The sequence below is a fragment of the Hemicordylus capensis genome, chromosome 7 (assembly GCF_027244095.1).
Source record: "Hemicordylus capensis ecotype Gifberg chromosome 7, rHemCap1.1.pri, whole genome shotgun sequence".
Lineage (NCBI taxonomy): Eukaryota > Metazoa > Chordata > Lepidosauria > Squamata > Cordylidae > Hemicordylus > Hemicordylus capensis.
This window is the reverse complement of record NC_069663.1, coordinates 37905355-37930466: the sequence shown is the minus strand read 5'-3', so window position 1 is coordinate 37930466 and position 25112 is coordinate 37905355. Positions and strand designations below refer to the sequence as shown.

Sequence of the window (25112 nt, the reverse complement as noted above, 5' to 3'; positions counted from 1 at the left end):
TGAGAAGAGCAGTGATGACAGGCTCTGTGTCAAGGACAGCGCCAAACGGATGTTCTCAGTTCCCTGCCACTGAAAACCGAGACTTCATTCAAAAACAAGTGGAGAAAGAGAGTCAGCTCTTTCAGTCTTCAAAGTCTGTGAATAGACCGCCAAACCAGTTCGTGCAACCCCTGTTGTGAACCCCTTCAGCACAGAATTGTTTCCTATGTAAATCGCTCGGGGAACCCTTTTGTCTAAATAATCAATTTTCCATTTATTTATCTGTTAATTACATTGTAATCCCATCCTTTCCTTAAGGAGCTCAGGGCAGTGTACAAAGTTATTTCTACCACCACTTTACCCTCACAACAACCCTGTGAGGTAGGTTTGGCCAAAAGATGGTAACTTCCTCAAGGTTACCAAATGAGCTTCGTGCTGAGTGGGAATTTGAACCTGGCTTCTGAGTCCAACCATTTCACCACAATGGCATTCATTCCATGTAGTCTTTTGCTGCCAGTTTTTTGGCAGAACTGGCCTCGACTGCTGTAGGGTTCACCTGCATCAGCTGCAATTTGATGTCAAGTTCCAAGCATGCCAAGGTCACTGAACAGCCAAGTACGGATGTCCTTGGAATTGAGAGTGAATTATTCTGTTCTCCCAAGCAGAGGTTGCTGAGTGTGGTGTCCACTTCAACAGCTGCCTCTTCGTCGTCAACTTATTTTCATTCTTCTCGGAGACTGGACAGATCCCAAAGGGGCCTGTGGCACTATATATAGAATTCACTTTCTAGGGAATCTCCAAGTTCAGTTGTGTTTGAGAAAAATCACATTTCTAGCCCCTGGGACACCTGAAGCACATGGAGAACCAATTTGCATTATTTATACAGGCCACAGAATTCTATTTGGGGGCAGTGATGGTGGAATTTTTATTTTTTAGCTCTAAAGTACACACAGAGTTTAATCCTCACAGGAATGGCAAAGTCCTTCCAGTGAGGGCTTTGTGCAGGTACTGTGGAAGTAGACTTATTGTGGTTTTAAAGGTAAATCCAAACATTCCCAAAGGTTTCTGCCACATTCCCTCTACTCTTTTTTAGTGCTGCAGTGAATATTCCACTCATTCTGCAAACATGCTAGTGGTGACACAGTTACTTATCCCAAGGAACTCAAGGCACATAAAAGCCCCATATTTCTAAGAGGTCATTTCCCTTACTTTTGCTGTGGTTCAAGCTCAAACTTCTTGATGGTGTTTTTTTTTTTTTTTTAAACAACCTCAGAAGCTAAGGGGTCACATTGTGTCAAGACACATTCCTATATCAAAGTTTTAGAGAAAATCCAGATGGAATGGGTCTCCTAGTATAGGGTAGAATAATATGGCTGCTTTGAATTAAGTTTTGTTTGGCCCAGATACATAATATATGCCCCACATAATTTCTTAACATGTTCCAATACTAATTGTCAAAAGTTCTAGTATCTGAGAGGTATATCTGTCCATTGAAATACTACATACCCAGATCTATATAAACTTTATTCATATACATATTCGTAGTATAAGGGTGCTGTTGCAGATTAGGAAATGGCTACTAGTCTCTTGGCTCTTTTGTCAGGCTGGTAGTCCAAGGGGGCAGTGCATGTCTCAGAAGGAAAAGTTAATTGCCCTGAAATATTCCGAGTGGAGAATAACTAATCCTCCTAATTTGTTTAGATTGTGAACCCTTCTGGGATAGAGAACAAGCCCAAAAGCATTTTAAAAAATAGCAAGCCCTTTTAGGATAGGGAGCCTTCTTATTTATTTTTCTGTTTAAACTCCTTTGAGAACTTTTGTCGAAAAGTAATATATAAATATTGGTAATAGCAGCAGAGTCTTGCAAGACAGCATGTACTCACCTCCACCTGATTAGTGAGAAGAGAGAACAAAAGAGACTCAGTTGCTGACTTGAGTGGAAGAGACAAACGGGGGCCTCTTCTTCTCTTGGATAAGAGGGATCTCTCCTTCCCTTGTCACGGTAATGGGCTTTAGGAGCCATATAATATCATGACACAAGCTGTGTCCCCTCTAACCTTTTTCATCAGTGTACGGAATGAGTTTTGTTCTGGGCGGCAGTATCAAGGCAGTGTGTGCATACCTGCATTCAGAATGGAGCCTTCCTGATTCAACCTGAGCGGGATCTAAAATGAACTGAATGGACATCAAACAAATGTTAGAGGGAATATTGGACACAAGCCTAGACACACCCACCAGTGGCCAGCTCTGATACACATGGTATTTCAAAGGCTTCAACCTTGCTCTTCCACACCCGTTAGCCTTCAGGGCGGCTTACACAGCCCACAAAAGCAAGAGACGCTTGAAACCATATCGAAATCAACAGATTAAAACACCATGGAAACCATCAGCATTAATCGCCAAGAAGATTCCAACAAAAGTGACAAAATACTGTACAAGGTATACATCAGCCAATCAAAACAGCAGAAAAGCCAGCAATAAAATACTTCACTGAACAGGCAGAAATACCACCCAAAGCTCGGGCAAACATAATGCGACTAAATCTCACAGAAATGGCACCAAGTGAGAAGATACTTAGGGAATTCACAATTGGGGTGCAACCACAAAAAAGGCTTCATGCCAGTTGCCACCTGCCTAATCTCTAGAGGCAAGGGACTCTGACTACTGCCAGCTGGCTGGAAAGTTCATTCGGGAGAAGGTGCTGCTGACCAGTTAGCCACTGTTAACTTATACCATCACATTGCAAAGGTTGGTTCCACATAGCTGCTTGCCCCAGATAACAAGCCCTGTCTACACAGCCAAGATAGTTGAAGGTCAAGATGTTTTTCTACAGAGCTCTGAACACCTACCCAAGATCACAACACCTGCTGCCACTCACTTAAGCAAGGTAATGGAAGAGAGGCGAGTCGAGAGCTAAGGAGCTCACAAGGGTTTACTGACTCCTCTTAGACCTCAACTGTGCATACAAAAAGCAGAGCTTGGAATGAATTCAGAAGTTCTTATCCTGGGATAACAAGCTGTGTAAAACCCAGTGCTTCTTAGAGAACATTTTCTAGGAATCCTTCAGGGAGGCTACAATACTTTTACAGTTTTGTTTTGTTTTTTAAAACTTCCATATACCTGAAATGTAAAAAAATACGAGGCATTTTAAAGGGTAGAAGAGGTTGAAATTTAGGCTGCCAAAATTCTTGGGCACCTACCAACAAACCCCACAGAAATGGCTCACTCTAGGTTGGTCCAAGGAGCAATTATCTTGTGCAGTTGTTGTTTTCAGAGTTCTGTTTTGGAGGACTGGTCCTCTGGGTTGGAAAAGGAAAATGATCCCCTGTTTCCTCTTGACCCATACTGTGAAACAGGCTGATCTGGTTGGGTTAGCGTGGTATGCAATGCCTCTCTATAGGCCAAGAAATGGCAACTTGATAGACAGAATGGGTAATTTGGACACATCATTTTGATTGACCACCACAAGAAATCTCACCAGCCAAAAGCCCTCCTGGATCACTGATCAGTCATCCCTGGACCCAATTTATCCCATCAGCAAGTGTTAAGGGGCTGGGAAAGAAGGAGGAAGAACTCTAGGTGCTCCTCTCACTCAAATTTGGACTTGGCAGATCTCTCCCTTCCTCGGATGTTGAGGAGAAGCAAGAGGCCCAGGCACACGGTTGCCGGAGCACACATAGCTATGGGCTCTTTCAGAACCAAGAGGGTGTAGATTGCACCTGCAGAGAGAATGGGGGAAAGAGAGAACAAGCAGCAGGTCAGGGGCAAAGAGAAATAATAAACTGCAAGCAAAACTCCACCAATCTCTAGTTTGCATCCGTTCCTACTCGCACGCCTCAGCTATCCTTGCATCACCCTTCACTATCTTTCTCAAAGCTACAGCTGAAACTTATTCTGTGTGCACCTCAAGGCAGGGACTGTGTAGAACACCACATACGGTCATGGCCCTATATGTGGCTCGCGGATTTCAAGCAAGTTCATTCCAACGCGTCAATGTCTTAAAAGCAACATGCCTTATACCAAGTCGGACCATTGGTCTATCTAGCTCAGTACAGTCTACTGGCAGTGACCCTCCAAGGCTGCAGCAGGAATCTCTCCCAACCCTACCAGTGTTCCCTCTAACTGGGATTCCCAGATGTTGTTGACTACAACTCCCATAATCCCCAAGCAACAGCCCATTGTAGCTGGGGATCCTGGGAGTTGTAGTCAACAACATCTGGGAATCCTCCGTTAGATGCTGCCAGGGAGTGAACCTGAGACCTTCTGCATGCAAGCAGATGCTCCGTCACTGACAGATCAATAATATGAAGCTGCCAGACAGAGTCAGACCACTGGTCCATCTATCTTACTATTGTCTACACTGACTGGCAATGGCTCTCCAAGGTTTCAGGCAGGAATCTCTCCCAGCCCCACCTGGAGGTGCCAATGACCTTCTGCATGTGTGTGTTTCTCTTTATTGAGCACGGGGAGAGCAACGGGCCCTATCCATCTTCAGCACAGCATCCCTCCAGTGGCTGTTGCTAGGGTTTATCTTATGTTTCTTTTTTAGATTGTGAGCCCTTTGGGGACAGGGAGCCATTTTATTTTTTTTACTTATTTACTTTATTTCTATGTAAACTGCTTTGGGAAACTGTTGTTGAAAAGCAGTATATAAATATTTGTCGTATTCATTCCAGTGAACCCCGGTCCCATCCCCTAAGGGGAATATCTCACAGCAGACAGCGCTCATATACAGTCACCCATCTCAATGCCAACCAAGGCAGACCCTGCTTAGCAAAGGGGAAAATTCATTTTGCTAACTCAAGACCAGCTCTCTTCCCTAACCCCTGGGAGGCAAGAGGAACCAGATGACCCCCAAACTCAAACTGCTTTGGTTGTCTCTTGTCCTATGAATTCCACCCCCCACCCCCCAAAAAATTCCTCTTCAGCACTGATCCACCTTAACCTGAAATTTAGAACAGGCCCTGGCTGGGTTTAGAACTGGGGCCTTTCAGGCAGAGCTGCTTTCTAGAAATTAACCACTGGATACCCCTTACGTAAGCTACCTAATGGCGCAGTGGGGAAAGGACTAACAAGCCAGAGGTTGCCGGTTCGACTCCCCGCTGGTATGTTTCCCAGACTATGGGAAACACCTATATGAGGCAGCAGCGATATAGGAAGGTGCTGAAAGGCATCATCTCATACTGCGTGGGAGGAGGCAATCATAAACCCCGCCTGTATTCTACCAAAGACAACCACAGGGCTCTGTAGTCGCCAGGAGTCAACACCAGCTCGATGGCACACTTAACTTTTCTTTACCCCTTACCTATCATGATGATTGTGAGAACAAAATTGCTGATTTCCTGTAGGAGCTGAGGTCCAAAGGCTAAGAGCAAACCGGCCACCACTTCTATCCAACCCATTGTCTCCAGGTACCGCCCTGGCTCTGGCTTGTAGCCGAACTCCTTCAGGGGGAAAGCATCAGCAAACTGGACAAACTGGGATTTCTGGAACAAAGAGGGAAAAGAGGCTTGTGAAAAATGTCTTTTCTTCAACCACTCACTTGATCAGCACTGGCAATCTGGAATGCATTTAGAGGCAAGTGTCTTCCTCAAAGCTACACCTGAAATTTAATCTGTATGTGCTTCAGGGCAGAGACGATCTAGAACCCCATCTACTTTGATGGCCCTGTATGCAAACATCAGAAATTTCAAACAAGGTTATCCCAGCTCATCAGTAGCTTAAAACCAACCCCTGGGTTATTCCCCCTAAGATAGAAGAAGCAGCAAACCTCAAGCTCACCCTGCTTTTCTTGTTTCTTTCCTCCTCCTTGTTTCTTTTTAGAATACCCTCTCCTGCTAACTGAGCAAAGAGGCACCTTTGAAAGTGGAGATTATCTTATGTTTAGCAGGGGAAGAGCAATGGTCCCTAACCAGCCCTAATACAGACCACATCCCTCTGTAAAGGTAAAGTGTGCCGTCAAGTCGATTTTGACTCCTGGCACCCACAAAGCCCTGTGGTTTTCTTTGGTAGAATACAGGGGCACCCCCTGCCTTTGAACTGGCAGATCCACCTGCCATTCGTACCGGTTCGGAGGCCCATAAAGTGCCTCCAAACCAGTTCCATGCACATCCGTAATTTGAATTCTTTATTGGAATTTAGGAGCCCTAAAGACCTACCTGTTCGGCCTGGCCTTCCAGTGTTCATAAATTGTTTTAAAGGGTCTTTAATGTATCGGGTTTTTATAAGTTTTTAAGTTGTTTGACTTTTAAGCTGTTTTATTGTATTTTTAAATTTTTATGCCCGGTCATTGATTGATTTTAATTGTTTTATGATGTCTGTGAACTGCCCTGAGCTATTGTGTAAGGGAGTTCTAAAAATCAAACAAACAAACAAATAATCCCTAGATACCATCCCAAATATTTGTAAAACCATACACATTAGATTCCCATAGCCAAAAATTATAGCCAACTTAATCTACAAGAGTTAGCACACAATAAACCTCGCCTATCCTATACAGATTTTGCCCACCGTGGCCATTTTAAGTGTTTCTGGTCAATGACAATAATTGTTTTTATAGTGGATTTGTGTTCTGACAAACTAGTTGAAGATTGATCCCAACACCCATCTCCCACAGATTAAAATCAACTTTTTTGACATTCTGATTTGTGATTGCTGAACTAGTTTTAGTGTTTGCTGAACTGGTCCAACGTGAATCCAGATTCCCACTCAACACAATCAGATGAAACACACCTTTTGGACATTGTTCAGCACATCGCAAGAGCAGAGGTCACAGGAAGCCATATCAATTTACTTCCACTTTGAACCCACAACTGCAGAGTATTCCTAGCATGTCGCCCAGCCCCACCCACCCCAGCCAAGACTCATAGATCAACCTAGGATTCATTAGATCAATGAAAGAAAGCTTGAATTTGGATTCACTCTGGGAGCCAATTTTGATAAGAGAAGTTCCCCCCAGCTTAATTTGGGGAGAACGTGTAGGTCAGAGGCAGAATACCTGCTCTGCACACAGAAGGTCCCAAATTTGATCCTTAGCACCTCCAGGCAGGGCTGAGAGAGACACCCCCCCCACACACACCCCATCTGAAACCTGGGAGAGCTGCTGAACTAGATGAACCATGGGTCTGACTTGATAGTACAGGTAGACCTTAGTATCTGTGGGGGTTCTGTTCCCCGCTAATACCACGGATGACAAAACCACGGATACCGAGGCAATAAAGTCTATGGGATTGGGGGGATTAGGTTCCCGGAGGGTTGAAAATCACAGGGGGAAACAGACAAAAACCGATTAAAAGGGCAAAATCAAGTGCCCTACTGTGTTCTGTGGGCCTCCAGCTAACCAGCAATGACCCCCAGAAGTCCACATTCTTCAATTTTTCTGTGATTCTTCACCGGGGGGTCACCTAAATGAGCCACAAAATGGCAAATCTGCCTCCAAACTACAGATATGCGAAATTAACCCCTTTTTGGTCAGGTTTTTCCACATATGTCAAGGTCAATTACCCAACCGTGGATATGCAAAACCACGGATGACAAATCCACATATAGCGAGGTCCACCTGTATAAGGCAGCTCCCTATATACTGCTAGGTTCAGAGGCATTATACTTCTCTGTACCAACAGTGGAAAGCAACAGCAAGAGAGGTCTACAACTTTTGTGGCCTACTTGTGGCCTTCCTGGAGGCTAGGGATTAACTACAGTGGGGAACAGTGCGGAGGCAGGTGGACCTTTGGTCTGGGGGTTCCTCTGGTTATCTTAGCCCAGAACGCTAAATGGAACCTCCACGTTCAAAGGCAGTCTACCCCTGAATACCCATTGCAGGGGAGGGCTATTGCCTGGGGGGGGGCTTCCTGGAGGCAACTGTGGGAGTTGGGATGTTGGACTAGATAGACCTTTGCTTTGATTCAGTAGAATATTTCTTATGGTAGCTTTCCTTTGTTAAACCAGAAGGTTGTTTTATTCTTGTTCTAATATTATATCATCATCATCATCTAGAATATGTACATGCTGCTTTTTCTCAGAGCTGTCAGTGTTGGCAGTACTAAGCAAAATGGAACAGTGGTCTAACCCAGTATAAAGGTAAAGTGTGCCGTCGAGTCAGTGTCGACTCCTGGCGACCACAGAGCCCTGTGGTTGTCTTTGGTAGACTACAGGAGGGGTTGACCATTGCCTCCTCCTGCACAGTATGAGATGATGCCTTTTAGCATCTTCCTATATCGCTGCTGTATACCAGTTGCAGGGGAGTAACAGCAGGAGAGAGGGCATGCCCTCAACTCCTGCCTGTGGCTTCCAGCGGCATCTGGTGGGTCACTGTGCGAAACGGGATGCTGGACTAGATGGGACTTGGGCCTGATCCAGCAGGGCTATTCTTATGTTGCCCGAAACAGGGGTTTCCCATAGTCTGGGAAACATACCAGCAGGGATTCAAACCAGCAACCTCTGGCTTAGTAGTCAAATCATTTCCCCACTGCACCGTTAGGTGTAAGGGAGCTATATTTGGGCCATAGCTCAGTGGTGGAACATCTACTTTGCATGCAGAAGGTCCTAGGTTCAGTGCCTAGAAGCATCTCCAAGTAGGGCTGGGAGAGACTCCTGCCTGAAACCGCTGCCAGTCAGTGTAGACAACGCTGAGCTAGATTGAACAAGGATATGACTCAGTATAAGACAGCTTCCTACATTCCATAGCAGAAGGCACCTACATTTTGCTTTTGCTGGTATTTAAATTTAAATACTCGCACATTAAATCTACAAGTGTTGTACACTAAATTTAATGTCAGAAGGTTGCTGATTAATCAGCTAAACCTCTGCTAACCGGCAAAGAGGTGCCATTTAAAGTGGCAGTTCTCATTTAGCGGAAGCAAAACCCTCCCTGTCCAGCCCAGGCTTGCATCTCTGGAGCGGATATTTCTGGGGTCTTCCTTTTGCGTTTCCTTTTCTGACTGTGAGCCCCTTTGGGACAGGGCAGGGGTGTAACTACCATTAGGCAAGGGGAGGCGGCTGCCTGGGGGCCCCCACGCCACGAGGGGCCCCCCAGAGGCAAGTCATATGACTATATATTGTGAAGTGTGTGTGTGTGTGTGTGTGTGTGTGTGTGTATCAGCAAGGGGCCCATTTTAACATTTTTGTCTCTGGGCCCGCTCCAGCCTTGTTACGCCCCTGGGACAGGGGACCATCTTCAGGCCCTCTTGTGACACACAGTTTGGGAATCACCCCTGCTAACTGGGCCAAGAGGCAGTTTTTCCAAGTGTGGCTTGCCTATGCCTAGCAGGAGAGCAAGACATTGTTGTAAACCGCCCAGAGACGTAAGTTTTGGGTGGTATAAAAATGTTTTAATAAATAAACAAACAAACAAACCACCCCTCCGGGTCCAACAACACAGCATCTCTCTCCCCCACTCTCCAGTGGCTGTTGCTGATATTCCCACCTCCACCCCACCTGCCTTTTTATTTCTTAAATTGTGAGCTGCTTACAGGTTCACTCCCTGGCAGCATCTCCAAGTAGGGCTGGAAGAGACTCCTGCTTGGAACCTTGGAGAGCCACTGCCAGTCAGTGTAGACTAGGGATTCTCAACGCTGGGTCCCCAGATGTTATTGGACTTCAACTCCCATAATCCCCAGCCCCAGTGGCCTTTGGTTAGGGATTATGGGAGTTGAAGTCCAATATCATCTGGGGACCCAACGTTGAGAATCCCTGAGCTAGAGGGAACAAGGCAGGGTCTGAACAAGGAAACATCGAGGCTATTCCCACGATCACCCAAAAGTGGGCTAAGGGAGCCCAGCCCACTTTTGGGCGATCGTGTGCTGCAACGGGAGCGGCACGGCTCCTAGAAGCTGGCCACAATAAATCCCCCTCTCCTTAAACGAAGTTAACGGAGCGATCACTCTGTTAACCTTGTTTTTGGGCTCGGGTGTGGCTGCAGTGCACAGCGACACAGGAGCAGAGCCCCGGCCGGGAGGCTGCAAGCAGCCTCCTGGGCTCAGGGGTCTCTCCAGGATGCCCCCGCACACTCATGCAGGGCATCCTGGGGCCCACGCGGGCCCCCGATCCCCACCAGCTCCGTGACGGAGCTGGCAACCGATCCGGCCACCCAGCTACAAGCGGCTGCTCATCTGTGGGGAGAGCAGGCTAAGCCCACTCTCCCCACAGCACCCCATCAGGCATTTCACACATGTTGTGAGAAGCGCGTTGTCTCTCTCCCCACCCCCATGGACACAATCATTTGGCCTTTTTGTTTAAAAGCAACATATACAAAGACGATGAATATTTATATACTGCTTTTCACCCAAAGCGGTTTACATAGATAAATAGATAATAAACAAATAAAGATGGCTCCCCTGTCCCCAAAGTGTTTACCATCTAACAAAGAAATATAAGGCAGAAACCAGCAACAGCCACTGGAGGAACATAGGAAGCTGCCATCTACTGAGTCAGACCATTGGTCTATCTAGCTCAGTATTGTCTTCACAGACTGGCAGCGGCTTCTCCAAGGTTGCAGGCAGGAATCTCTCTCAGCCCTCTCTTGGAGATGCTTCCAGGGAGGGAACTTGGAACCTTCTGCTCTTCCCAGAGCAGCTCCATCCCCTGAGGGGAATCTCTTACAGCGCTCACACATCAAGTCTCCCATTCATATGCAACCAGGGCAGACCCTGCTTAGCTATGGGGACAAGTCATGCTTGCTACCACAAGACCAGCTCTCCTCTCCGTTGAGGATGCTGTGCTGCGGGTGGATAGGGCCAGTTGCTCTCCCCCGTAGGTGCCCCCTTTGCTCAGTTAGCAGGGGGGAGTTATTATATACACAATAATATTCATTAAGCCAACAAGCCTATTTTGCTCATGGAGTTCCACCCCAATGCTTTTTTTTTACTAGAATGCGGGGGGGGGGAGAGCAGGGGGGAGGTAATTTGTTCAGTGGGGAATGTTGTGAGCCGCCCAGAAAGCAATTTGTTATGGGAAACTAACAGATAAAGTTCAAATCAATCTTTATTACGGTCACAGACCAGCATAAAGTAAAAAGGGTGGTCATTACAAAAACCAAAGTAGCAATAGATATTATACTCTAACACACTACTAGCATAAAATGATTTAAAATATAGACTATAACTATGGCGAAAAGAGACATGTTAAAAAAAAAAGGCAGAAGGATGCACTAAAACCAAGTAGCAATAGATATTGCACTGCATGCATATAACACAATAAAGGATTTAAAATGTGTCTATTACTGACAACGTTTCTTCTTCTTATTTCATGGCCAATTATTCTATCTTCTTGCTTTCCCTCTCTGGCTCTGCCTAATGGGGATCCTGCTGCAACAGTCCTCTTGCTGGCCGGCCCGGGCGGGGCGATTCCCGCCAGCCCGATGACATCTGTGCAAGTGAACCCGACAAGCAGTTTCCTTCCTGGCGCGACTCGACACCCGCTCCCAAGATTCAAACGCGCGCCTGATTCGCGCCGAAACGGCTTAAAGGCGGGCGGAGAAAAGGCGGCCGAGAAAGCGAAACACAGCGGAGGCAGCCAGCCACCCCCAAACCCATTTCCTAGGGAGTAAGCGCTGTGCAGCGAGGCGGCCTCCTTCCGAGTAAAAGAGGCAGCGAATTGCAGTGCACCAAGACATTCAGAAATCCCGCCCCAGCCCAGCAACCTGCTGGAGGCCTAGCTTAATTCGGAGCGATTCCGAAGCCGTTTAAACAAGAACCAAGCGCCGCTGAAACCGAATCCTGCAAAGATAAGATTCTTTTTTTAAAAAGAAAAAAAAAATCTCCACCCCACAAAATGCGCATTGGAGACCCAGAGAAATAGTCACGAATTTCGGCTTTCACGTGTTTCAATTTCGGTTTCAACAACCGTATGAAAAATGAGATCCGAGAGCGCGGCCCGATCCTCACACGTGGTTACTAGGGCAAACCCTACGGTGCTCCAAGGTGCTTGCCTCCGAGGAGCAAATGTGCTCGGGAGCTCGGCCTGCCTCGCGGTCGTGCGATCATCCCCGGCACAGCAGGTCTCCTCCTTGGGAGGAGAGGAAAGCGGCCCCCCTCCCTCCGAGGAGACCTGCACGCAGGCTCGGGCGGCGCGGCCCCAGCTGGAGCGCGCGGCGCTTCTGGCCACTAGCGAGGGGTGCTTCCTCGCAAATGCGCCCGCGAGACTCTGCGCGCGCCCTGTGGCAATGCAAGCTGCGAAGCGAGGACGGCGCCGGGGAGAGGTCTTGGCTCGCAGGCTCCCCTCCGGCACTGCTTCGGCGGGGGTTGGCGATGGCCGAGCCCACGCGAGCGAGCACCCACCCACCCCGCGCGCGCGCGCCGCCGCCTGCCCGCCCCCCCCGGCCGCTCACCAGCTGCTGATGAGCTTCTCCCGAAATGCGATCGGTGAGCTTGATCGCCCCGCAGACACAGAAGAAAAGGCCCAGGAGCACGCGGAGGGCGGAGAAGAGGAACGCCATGGCTGGCTGGCTGGGTCTGGTGCTGGCTGGAGGAGGAGGAGGAGGAGGAAGAAGAAACAAGCGCCTGAAAAGGGGGAGGAGAGAGAGAGAGAGCCGTGCCGGCCCCGCCAGGCAAATCCGAGCCCCCACCCGCGATTATCGGCTGCTGCCCAGTTGGAAGGAACCAAAATAGTAGCAAGCCGAGCTAAGAGGAAAAGGGGCTCCGGCAGCCCGCCTTGGGCGTTGCCTGGCTTCTCTGCCAAAGGTTAGCCACAGCCAGCAGCAGCCGCAGCACGCCAATTGTGGCGCCTCGCAGCAGCAAAGCCTTGGGAGGGGTCTTGAAGGCCGCCCAGTCCAGCCCCCTCGGCGGGGCAGGAAAAAAGCCGCAGCATCCCCAACAGAGAGGGCCGCTGTCCGGCTTCTGCCTGGGGGGCTCTCCATTCCATGGTCTCTGAAGGCAGGGGGACTCCCCACCAAAAGGGCAGCAGCTGGTTTCCTCCAGGTGAGGCCTTGCGTGCTGTGGTTGCTTTCAAAGGTTCGCCTTGCAGCTGGCGCTTCCAAGGCAGATCAGACTCCATAAGAGCACCGCTAAGAACACCAGTCCAGCCAAATCAGACGCAGACCCCAGAAGCAACAGTGATAACTTGCTCCTTCCCAATTGTATCCATCAAAACTATCCAGGAGGACAGGCTGGACCTAGCTCCAAAATGCAACCCAGGAAGCTACCTTCTACTGAGCCATCTAGCTCAGTTCAGTTTAGTCTATTTCAGTCAATAACCAGTAATCACAACAATACAACAGAACATCAGATAATACATTTTATTGTATTTATTTATTGTTGCTTTATACTGCCCTTAGGGCAGTATAATTTTAAGGCAGATTGCAATTTGAACCAAACCACTAAAACCTAAAAATGATGTAAAAAATTTAATATTACGATCAATAAAACCTTTAACACATCATAAATGGAAAGTCTGGTGAAACAGGTGTGTTTTCAAAAGTCATTTTAAAAACAACCAGACCAGAGATGGGGAGGTTTTGATTTCATTTGGGACAGGGTTCCACTCCACAATCCTGGGGCAACTCAAGAGAAGGCCCAATTTTGGGTCACGACCAAATCAACTGGTGGTAATCACAACCAGCCCTCCGCTGATGATCTTAATAGGCAGCAGGGTTCATGAAGAAGATATAATATAAATACCCAATATCCAACCAGCTATAATCAATTACATATAACTAACCACTGTAACCCCAAACATTATTATTATTTATTATTATTACATTTATATCCTGCTCTTCCTCCAAGGAGCCCAGTACTACATACTTGAGTTTCTCCTCACAACAACCCTGTGAAGTAGGTTAGGCTGAGAGAGAAGTGACTGGCCCAGAGTCACCCAGCTAGTCTCATGGCTGAATGGGGATTTGAACTCGGGTCTCCCCGGTCCTAGTCCAGCACTCTAACCACTACACCACACTGGCTTAAAACTTAATAACATTAACCAGTTTATATCCCAACACTTAGTAATTATCAGTGTCACCGCTCATGAATGAATAATTCTACCTAAGAACATAAGAACAGCCCTGCTGGATCAGGCCCAAGGACCATATAGTCCAGCATCCTGTTTTGCACAGTGGCCCACCAGATGCCTCTGGGAGCCCACAGGCAAGAGGTATGTGTATGCCCTCTCTCCTGCTGTTGCTCCCCCACAACTGGTACTCAGAGCATCCTGCCTTTGAGGCTGGAGGTGGCCCACAGCCCTCCGCCTCTCCTCCATGAAGTTACCCAAACCCCTTTTAAAGCCATCCAGGTTGTTGGCTGTCACCACAAATTGTGGCAGAGAATTCCACAAGTGGATCACGCGTTGTGTGAAAAAGTACTTTCGTTTGTTGGTCCTAGATTTCCTGGCAATCAATTTCATGGGATGACCCCTGGTTCTAGTGTTATGTGTGAGAGAGAAGAATTTCTCCCTATCCACTTTCTCCACACCATGCATGATTTTATAGACCTCTATCATATCTCCCTGTAGTCGTCTTTTTTCTAAACTAAAAAGCCCCAAGTGTAGTAGTCTTGCCTCATAAGAAAGGTGCTCTAGGCCTCTGATCATCTTGGTTGCCCTCTTCTGCACCTTTTCTAGTTCTACAATGTCCTTTTTAAGATGTGACCAGAATTGTATGCGGTACTCCAAGTGTGGTCGCACCATAGTTTTGTATAAGGGCGTTATAATAGCCGTTTTATTTTCAATCCCATTCCTAATGATCCCTAGCATGGAATTGGCCTTTTTCACAGCTGCTGCACATTGAGTCGACACTTTCAACGAGCTGTCCACCACAACCCCAAGATCCCTCTCCTGGTCCATCACCGACAGCTCGGTGACTGACTAATTGTATTAAACTGCTGCACAAAATTTAGCCACCGTTGAGATAAATCTTTGGATTCTGCCCTTCCAACATCTATAACATGAAATGATTCAGAGTGTCCTGGAAAAAAGCAAGCAGGGGAGGGGTGGGTTATAAACGAGTTCCAACTTTCACAATAAAATTCATTCACACACACACACACACACGTTCACTTGATTCCACCTCACCTGATCCACAGGGACAAACCCTTTCCTCATATGGTATTTTAGAAAAGGCTCCTCCAAGATAGGGCTGAGACAGATTCCTGCCTGCAACCTTGGAGAAGCCGCTGCCAGTCTGTGAAGACAATACAGAGCTAGATAGACCGATGGTCTGACTCAGTAGATGGCAGCTTCCTATGTTCCTATGTACCAAATAAAACCACTGAAGGCAAGGCATTACACCATGCCAAGGTAAAAGTTCTTCTATGGTTATGAAGTGTTGAAGTAAGAAGGTTGTGTTTGTGTTGAGGTCAAGAATAATGTTATGTATGTTTAGGGTTGCCATATTCTGGCTTTCCAAATCTGGGTGCCTAATTTGCATATTATGTAAATTGGCTTGAAAATAATTTCTGAGCAGAATAGAGACTGCACGTTTTTCTCCTTAATGCCGCTTCTACAAGGGCTAGAGCTTAGCTTTCTTTTCCTTTTCCTTTTTAATGAAAGCTGAAATTCGGTCGAATCTGGATGGGCTAATCAATCTGGGTGAGATGTTTAAAATCCGGGTGAAACCTGGAATTCCGGGGCATGGCCACTCTATGTATGTTAAATGTTCTAGGACAGGGGTTCCCAACCTGTGGTCCTCCAGATGTTGCTGAACTACAACTCCCATCAGGGCATTGTAGTTCAGCAACATCTGGAGGACAGGTCGGGAACTATGGCTGCCAGTGAGGGTGGGGCAGGGGGAGAGGTACCTTTAAAACTCCTTACCATCTATACTGCTGTCATCTGCAAGCCGTGGGGAACAGTGTCTGCCCCACCGACTGTACTCACCTGACCCCTGTGTGTGGGGTGGTGGTGACCATTTGCATGGTCAGCAACAGCCAAAGGGACTAGTGGTCCCACCCAGCATGGGTACTGCAGACCACGCAAATGGCCACCATGGTTGCGAAGAGACCAAGTGATTGCCAATAGGCTGGACAGCCACCACTCGTGATGCTGGTGGCACACCGCAGTTCCTCACGGCTTGCAGGTGCCAGCGGTACGGCCAGTAAGGAGCTTTTAAGGCGCCTCTTGTTGCACTGGCTGCCACAGGTTGGGAACCTGTCTTCTAGGACAGCACTTGCTACTTTGAATGTTTTTATCATTATTATTGTTGTCATTCATTCATTCATTCAATTTCTATACCGCCCTTCCAAAAATGGCTCAGGGTGGTTTACACAGAGAAATAATAAATAAGTAAGATGGATCCCTGTCCCCAAAGGGCTCACAATCTAAAAAGAAACTTCAGATAGATAGACCCCAGCAACAGTCACTAGAGGTACAGTGCGGGGGATTTCTATCCCACCTTTTATTAAAATTAAAATTTTAATTTTAAAAATTAAAATTTAGAATTTAATTTTTTAAAAAAATTAAAATTAATTTTTTTTATTAAAAGGTGGGATAGAAAAATAGCAAGTGCCTTCTTCTGTATGATCCCCATCACACATTGAGGTCATCTGGAGAGGTCCATCTCCAGTTACCACCGGTATGACTGGTGGCGACTCGGAACCTTCTCTGCCTAAGATGATCCTGGCCTACAGAATGCACTCCCAGCAGATATCCATAGTCTCTGGGATCATTGTTGGGTTTTAAGAGAGCCCTAAGAACTTACTAGTTTGGCCTGGCCTTCCAAGGTTTTTTAAATTGTTCTTAAGTATTTTTAATTGGTTTAAAATGGCTCTGAGCTGTTTTATATTTTGTTTTTATATTGTTTCAAACAGTTTGTTTTAAATGGTGTTTGGTTTTTTTACTTGCTGTGCACCATCCAGAGACTTTAGATGGGGGTGGTATAAACATGTAATAAATAAATATGAATGAATGAATCTTTATTACGGTCAATGACACAGAACAGAAATAATAAATAAATGTAATATGGGATGAACTGAACATTGGCTTTTGTCTGGAGCGCATTACCTACCATAAGGAAAGTGCTTACAGAGCAAGAACAGGGGAAGACGGATGGTGGATTAAGGGGAAATCGAACTACTATTATTACTAAAAAATATATTTATACACTTCTTTTCAACTAAGTGCTCAAGCAGTTCACACAGAATACTCAACAAACAAACTTGCTTTGTCCCAAAAGTGCTCACAATCTAAAAAGAAACATAAGATGGACAGCAGCAGCCGGCACTGGAAGGATGCTGTGTTGAGTTGAGGACGGGCAATTCTTCCATAACTGACCAATCTGACAGTGACATTCCCCTCTCGCTCACTCACACACACCCGCCTTAGTTGCTAAACATGATCAAGATTCCTAAAGAGAGACATTGCGGCGGGTTCCTCTTCTCACCTCACCCTAGCCCTCCCGTCCCTGGTAGCTATGGATTCAGAGGTTGGAGTCCTCCTTCAATCGGAGTGTGCTGAACCGGTTGTCCATCTCTTCCAGAAACCCTTCATCCGATGATTCGGCAGCTATACTCTCTTTCCCGTTGGGAATATAAACGTGGATTTCCAACTTTGGTCTTCTCATCTGGGGCAAAGATGGATCTGTTCTTGGCAGTGGTCTATAGGTCATTCCACTGACCCGTAAGTCCTGCATTGCAGGGTCAAAGGGCTTGAGGGCGGCCAGCCGGACACGCTGTAGATCACACCTGCTGTTGCGCAAAGAGGGCTTCACAGTGAGCCGGACGGGGCTGGTAAAGTGAAAATAGCTATATTTTCCCTTCAAGCGGCTGCTTGCCCTTACGTTGGAAGAGGGGTTGTCCCACCGTCTGCCACCTCTCAGATGAACTGGTCCAGCAGGAAGCTTCAGGAAAGGCAGGTTTCGGTTCTTGCAAATGCCTAGCCATCCAGGTTGCTTGCTTTTATACCTGTTCTGTTTTTAATAACAGTGTTTAAAGTGTGGATCGTTGAAGTATTTGGCACAGCAGCACACAGTCTGAAGCCAGAAAACTACTTAGGCTGGGTTCACACAACCACAAGGATCCTGGTGAAGAAACTAATCCAGATTAGTGAGCCCAGCGGAGTGATTGTTTAAACCCAGAATTTCAGGGCAGTCCTGGCCAAACTGCTTATGTTAATCAGTATTTAGCCAGGATAGATAAGAAGGATCAGTCCTGGTTGGTTTGACCAGGAGTGCCCTGAAATGCGAGGTTTAAACAATCAGCTCCACTGGGCTCACTGATCCGGATTAAACTTCTTAACCAAGGTCCTTATGATTGTGTGAACCCAGGTTTGTTTGGATGATCAAAGCCCTCTTCACACATTTCATTTTAAATTTTTAATTGCTGTAATCTTTGAATGTTTAAAAAAAAAATAGTTGGTTTTATTCTGTTTCTATTGTGTTTATTTTTGTGAACTGCTTAGAGCCTTTGGAGTCAGGTGGTATATAAATTACACACGTGGACAAATTCGTTGGTACTCTTATAGCTCATTGAAAAAGTGTTTTATGCCTCCTGAAAAGCGATTAAATGAAAAGCAATTGCCCCGTTTATACCTGCATGCCTTTGATATGTCATCGAGTAAAACAAAGCAAGTGTGAAAAGAGATAAAGTATTGCTTACTCTACAAAGATATTCTAAAGTGGCCTGGACACATTTGTTGGTACCCCTAGAAAAGATCATAAATAACTGGATTAGAGTGATTTTTCAAATTAGCTGTTTTCTTTAATTAGTATCACACATGTCTCCCCTCATGCAATCAGTCATTCAGCCTATTTAAATGGAGAAAAGTAGGCACGCTGCTGTTTGGTATCATCGTCATGTGTCCCACAATGAACATGGACCAGAGAAAGCAAAGGAGAGAGTTGTCTGAGGAGATCAGAAAGAAAATTATAGACAAGCATGTTAAAGGCAAAGGCTATAAGACCATCTCCAAGCAGCTTGATGTTCCTGTGACAAGAGTTGCAAATATTATTAAGAAGTTCAAGGTCCATGGGACTGTAGCCAATCTCCCTGGATGCGGCTGCAAGAGGAAAATCGACCCCAGAATGGGCAGAGAGAGAATGGTAGACAAAAAGCCAAGGACAACTTCCAAAGAGATACAAGCTGAACTCCAAGGTCAAGTTCAATCAGTGTCCGATCGCACCATCCATTGCTTTTTGAGTGATAGTAGGCTCAATGGAAGAAGACCCAGGAGGACTCCACTGTTGAAAGAAAAAGCCAGACTGGAATTTGCTAAAATGCATATTGACAAGCCACAATGCTTCTGGGAGAATGTCCTTTGGAAAGAAGAGACAAAACTGGAGCTTTTGGGCAAGTCACATCAGCTCTATATCCACAGACGAAAAAATGAAGCTTTCAAAGAAAAGAACACTATACCTACTGTGAAACATGGAGGAGGCTCGGTTATGTTTGGGGGCTGCTTTGCTGTGTCTGGCATGGGGTGCCTTGAGTCTGTGCAGGAAACAATAAAATCTCAAGACTATCAAGACATTCTAGAGCGAAATGTATTGCCCAGTGTCAGAAAGCTCTGTCTCAGTCACAGGTCATGGATCCTCCAACAGGATAATGACCCAAAACACACAGCTAAAAGCACCCAAGAATGGCTAAGGACAAAACATTGGACTATTCTGAAGTGGCCTTCTATGAGCCCTGATTGGGATCCTATCAAACATCTATGGAAAGAACTGAAACATGCATTCTGGAGAAGGCACCCTTCGAAACTGACACAGCTGGAGCAGTTTGCTCAGGAAGAGTGGGCCAAACTGCCTGTTGACAGGTGCAGAAGTCTCATTGAGAGCTACAGGAATCGTTTCTTTGCAGTGATTGCCTCTAAAGCAACATTGTGCAACAAAATATATTGTGCAACAAAATATTAGGTTGAGGGTGGTGTAGTGGTTAGAGTGCTGGACTAGGACCGGGGAGACCTGAGTTCAAACCCCCATTCAGCCATGAGACTGGCTGGGTGACTCTGGGCCAGTCACTTCTCTCTCAGCCTAACCTACCTCACAGGGTTGTTGTGAAGAGAAACTTAAGTATGTAGTACACCACTCTGGGCTCCTTGGAGGAAGAGCGGGATATAAATGTAACAATAATAATAATAATTTCTGTCCATGCCATTTTCATTTGTGTTATTTGAAATATTTTGTTGCATCAAAACTCTAAAGCAAAGTCTGTTCTTTGTTAAATGCAGAACAAACAATGATGGGTGCCAATTACTTTTGTCAGTTTCAAGTTATTTCAGAGACAATTGTGGGTTCTTCTTTTTTCGTGGAGGGGTACCAACACATTTGTCCACGTGTGTAAATATATTCCCTTGTGCAAGCTGTATGCCTCATAGACAGGTGCAGCATTTGAGGGAGTCTGTACCCAGGTTCACTTTTAAAACACAGGCACAGTCATTCACACAGAAGTATCTGAGCAGAGGTACAAGCATCTGAATAAGGCACAGGACCAGGACGCAAAGCTTGCAATGTTTCTGGAGACCAGCCTACAGGCCCACCTACGTCTATCATGGTACAGAGCCCCTGGTGGCGCAGTGGTAAAACTGCCGCCCTGTAACCAGAAGGTTACAAGTTCGATCCTGACCAGGGGCTCAAGGTTGACTCAGCCTTCCATCCTTCCGAGGTCGGTAAAATGAGTACCCAGAAATGTTGGGGGCAATATGCTAAAATCATTGTAAACCGCTTAGAGAGCTCCGGCTATAGAGCGGTATATAAATGTAAGTGCTATTGCTATTGCTATTGCTATTGCTACATTGCTGTCTGGGCTCTGACTTGGTCGGGCTCAAACCCAGGAGAGACTGTATGGTGTAGACAGCGCTAGAGGACTGGATTCTGATTTCCACTCAGCAGCCAAGCTGACTAGGCGATCTTGAGACAGTAACTTGTTTCTCAGTGTAGCCTTTTATAGGGTTTGTTGCAAAGATAAAGTTGAAGTACACTACCCCATCTTTGAAGGAAAGTGAGGGGAAACCACCTCATGCCATTGGAGTTGTGTGTTCATGCTGCATAAATCATTCACTTCAGCCACTGCTATTTTAAACTATGCACATTTTAATTGTACACATGGCAAGTGGTCACTCTTTAGTTTTGAACAGAGGTAAGATGCAGCAGCCAGGCTGGTCTCTGGGTCATCCAAGACAGACCATTACTCCCATATTGAAGGAGCTACACTGGCTGCCAATATGTTTCCGGGCAAAATACAAGGTGCTGGTCATAACCTATAAAGCCCTAAACAGCTTGGGTCCTGGGTATTTAAGAGAACGTCTTCTTCGTTATGAACCCCGCCGCCCATTGAGATCATCAGGAGAGGTCTGTCTGCAGTTGCCACCGGCTCATCTGGTGGCTACTCAGGGACTGGCCTTCTCTGTTGCTGTCCCGAGGCTTTGGAATGCACTCCCTAGTGAAATAAGAGCCACCCCATCTGACATATTTTAAAAAGTCACTAAAGAGGCATTTCTTCACCCAGACTTTTAACTGATATTGTTTTGATTGTTTTAATGTTTTTAGAATATTGTTTTAAAATTTTAAATTGTGTTTTAAATTTCTTGCTTTTAAATTTTTTTGTTTTTGTTTTTAATTAATGTTTTACTTTTAATCTTGTTGTAAGCCACCCTTTTAATCTTGTTGTAAGTTTTGGGCGGTGTAAAAATATGATAAAATAAATAAATAAATAAAGATTGGAGTGGTATTGCATTTAAATACAGATTAAAGGGGAGTTTGTGCACAGTATAAAAGGAGACCTGGTCTTGTGACAGCAAGCATGAATTGTCCCCTTTGCTGAGCAGGGTCCACCCTGATTTGCATTTGAATGGGAGACTACATGTGTGAACACTGTAAGAGATTCCCCTTAGGGGATGGGGCCACTCTGGGAAAAGCATCTACATGCTTGCATCAAGCAGGTTCCACGTTCCTTCCCTGGCATCTCCAGATGGGGCTGATACTCCTGCCTGCAACCTTGGAGAAGCCACTGCCAGTCTGTGAAGACAATACTGAGCTAGACAGGCCAGTGGTCTGACTCTGTATATGGCAGCTTCCTATGTACTGATGCAGCCATTTCACCCAAGGAATTTCCAAACTAGCATTAAATCCTTCATTAAACATGAGAACCTAGACCCAGTTTATCTACTACACTAACAGCTTCAAAGCTCATCTCTTACTGTCTACTCTCAGCTCATGTCTTGGGCAGAAGTCTCTCCCACTCTAGCACCTGCTTCACTATAGGAGACAAGAGTCTAACCTAGGACAGCCTGCATGCAGAACAGAGACTGCTGCAGGCTACAGTCTCTTCATTTGCAATGCTTTGGCCTTTGGTTTTGAAAAGGTAAAGTGTACCAGCAAGTCAGGTGCGACTCCTGGCACCCACAGAGCCCGTGTCTTTGGCAGAATACAGGAAGGGTTGTCCACTGCCTCCTCCCGCACAGCATGAGATGAGGCCTTTCAGCATCTTCCTATGTCACCACTGCACAGTATAGTACCAGCAGGGTTTCAAACCGGCAACCTTCTGCTTGTTAGTCAAGCATTTCCCCACTGTGCCACTTAAGGTGGTCTGGTTATGTAAGTAAATTAAAATGTGCCTTCAAGTCGATTTCGACTCCTGGTGCCCACAGAGCCCTGTGGTTTTTCTTTGGTAGAATGCAGGAGGATTTTACCATTGCCTCCTCCCGCACAGTACGAGATGCCTTTCAGCATCTTCCTATATCGCTGCTGCCCGATATAGGTGTTCCCCAAAATCTGGGAGACATACCCGTGGGGATTTGAACCGTCAAATCTTCTGCTTGTTTGTCAAGCATTTCCCCACTGTGTCTGGTTGTGTAGGTGTCTGGAATCAGCAGCAGTAGAGATGGGTGGTGGGCATTAAGGATTGTGTGACTGGACATTAAGCAGGCTCATACAGAAAAGGCTGTCTGCATAGCGCAGGAGTCTTTTGCAAAACTACTTTTAATTTATTTCTTAAAGATAAAACGGTAGCATCAAAAGCAGTCTATGCCTGTCAGTCACTAAAGTTAAAGCGAAAACCTTATTGTTAAACTAAAAACTATGGGGCTGTGTTAATTAAAATATAAAATAAATGGAGAGAGATCAGGGAGTTATAGACTGAACTAAAATCTTATGAAAAGTTGTAAAACAGTTAAGACTAGCTGAACCCACACCGGGCACCTGTGCACTGGGTTTTTGCTTTCCTTCTCCTCCTATCCCCCACCACAGCCCCTTTATTGCTCAGTGTCAGCCCCACACAGAACTTCGCAACATTGTTATGAAAGGGTTACAAGAGTCATAGAACTAGCTTGTGTGACCTTGCAACCTTGGAGAATGAGGGTGCTGCAGATGTCTCTGTAGAATACAGTGTAGGACAATACGCTTGGTAGTTTCAACCTGCCCAGTGTCACAAAGACACAGGGGTTCTTGCATCTTCCAACTAAAGCCGCCAAAGGGAGAGTGCTGCTAGGGTGAAGCCTCTTCTGTGGCTAGGGACGTCTAACTGCATTCGATATGCAGCAGATGCCATTTTGTGCTTTCAGCGATAGGGAGATTTGGAGCCCTGCCTAGGCCAGTTTGACAGTCTGCAACCACTATGCAGTTTAAGAAATGTCCTGGCCTACTCAGAATTCAGGGCAAGGGAGTGGGGGAGCCCAGGAGATGTTGGTTACCAACCCTGGGGGCAAAATAATCTCCCACTGTTAAGGGGGCTAAGCCCATTGGGAATAGCCAAAAATTGAGTATGGACAATCATACTTTGACCTCCTTTCACCAGGCCTGCCTCCAAGCATAGACCAGTGGGGCACCTGGAATACTGCTCTTAGGAATTTGGACTGGACAAATGCCAGAGGAGTGATGTGGGGGAAGGAGTCCAGCTGGACTCCATACAGCAGTTGTTGCAGAACAACATGCATTTCCCTGTGCACTCAATATGGACTAGAAACGTCTATGTTGATTGGAGGCATTCAGATTCACCAAGTGACCCATGGGTGAAATACAAGCTGTGCCAATGCCTAGGTGTTTTCTTGGCAATGTTTCCCAAAGCAAGTGTTAATGGACATAAATTAGTTCCATAAAAAAGCTTGTATGGTATGTTGTTGCTAGTAACACGTTTCAGTCATTCAGTCCACTGCTTTTTCCCCTTGCAAATTCTGAACTAGGATAGGAGATTCTGATCTCTTGTGGCAAAGTAGATTAGCTGCTGCAGTGCCATAATCTTAAATGAGTGCGCCAAACATGGAATATTTAACTCCTCTCAATTTCCATTCTTATAATAGTCTGAGACCTAACTTTCAGGAACTTTCTTCCAAAAATATTTTTGTTATATCCTAGTTTATATTAGTTTGATTAGGGAAAACAAACAGTCTTTTAGTCTCAATTCCCCTCTTGTAAAATAAGATTTAAAATCTATATTCCACCTTTGTCAAATTCAAAACTGCTTACAATCTCTAAACTTTAGAACAGGCTCCTGAAAGTATATTAAAAGACTCACCTGGGAAAGAACGCTAGTATGTCCTTCTAATCTCCAATTGTAAGATTGATAGCCATTAAAATGGGAGAAAGAAACAGGCTGACAAGGCACCGCAGGGGCCCTCTCTGTGGCCAGAGGAGAAGCAGCGGTGTTGTGTCCTCTCTTCATTTTCACCTCTGAACAGACAGGCCCCTCCACAAAAGCAACTGGTGTTGCTTTTCAAAGCTTGGCCTTGCCTGATTCGTGAACAGCTCTCAGCTGCTTCCCTCCCCCAAACCATCACTCTCTTGACAAAATTCTAAGCTTACAGATATGAATAATGCAACTTGAACTCTACTTAGTATCCATTAGCAATAGGGCTGGGGTTAATTAGCAACATGCAAGGGAGTAAACTTGCTGACAGGTTTTGTAATAAGAGACCTTCCCTTGTAGGGAAATGGCAGTCGCACTAAGAGAGATAAATGAGATGTGAAGGGGCAGAAGGGGCCTCATATACTCATGGGTTGTGCAAGGAGGTATATGAGAGAATCAGGTGGACCCTTTGTTCCCATTCTGTGGTTCACTGTAAGGATTGGAGCAACTCCTGAGTTTGGAAAACAGATACAAATCCCAATGCAATAGGATCCAAGAATAACTACTCCTACATTACTGGTGGTATAAGAACTTAGTGAATATCAGCATGAGCGGGGCAGGGGAGGACATAATACATGTAAATCTTGCTTCCCCCCTCACCAGTTTTAGGAGCAGGCATCAGCCTGAAGTACTGCAGATCTGTAAAAGCAATTCCAG

The 25112-nt window shown here is 46.0% G+C and overlaps 2 protein-coding genes across 2 annotated transcripts; both read right to left on the bottom strand.

Moving 5' to 3' along the window:
* Positions 1–227: 227 nt before the first annotated feature.
* Positions 228–12989, bottom strand: TMEM35B (transmembrane protein 35B). The gene is made up of 3 exons (XM_053267233.1): positions 12305–12989; positions 5285–5465; positions 228–3698 (listed from the first exon to the last, which is right to left on the bottom strand). Exons 1-3 carry the CDS (start codon positions 12410–12412, stop codon positions 3568–3570), a joined length of 420 nt encoding a protein of 139 aa, XP_053123208.1. The 5' UTR covers positions 12413–12989; the 3' UTR covers positions 228–3567.
* Positions 12990–15662: 2673 nt separating this feature from the next.
* Positions 15663–24589, bottom strand: LOC128332554 (uncharacterized). Its single transcript, XM_053266935.1, has 2 exons — positions 24345–24589; positions 15663–17806 (listed from the first exon to the last, which is right to left on the bottom strand). The coding sequence occupies exons 1-2, from the start codon at positions 24489–24491 to the stop codon at positions 17318–17320; spliced, it is 636 nt and encodes a 211-aa protein (XP_053122910.1). The 5' UTR covers positions 24492–24589; the 3' UTR covers positions 15663–17317.
* Between the last annotated feature and the right edge of the window lie 523 nt (positions 24590–25112).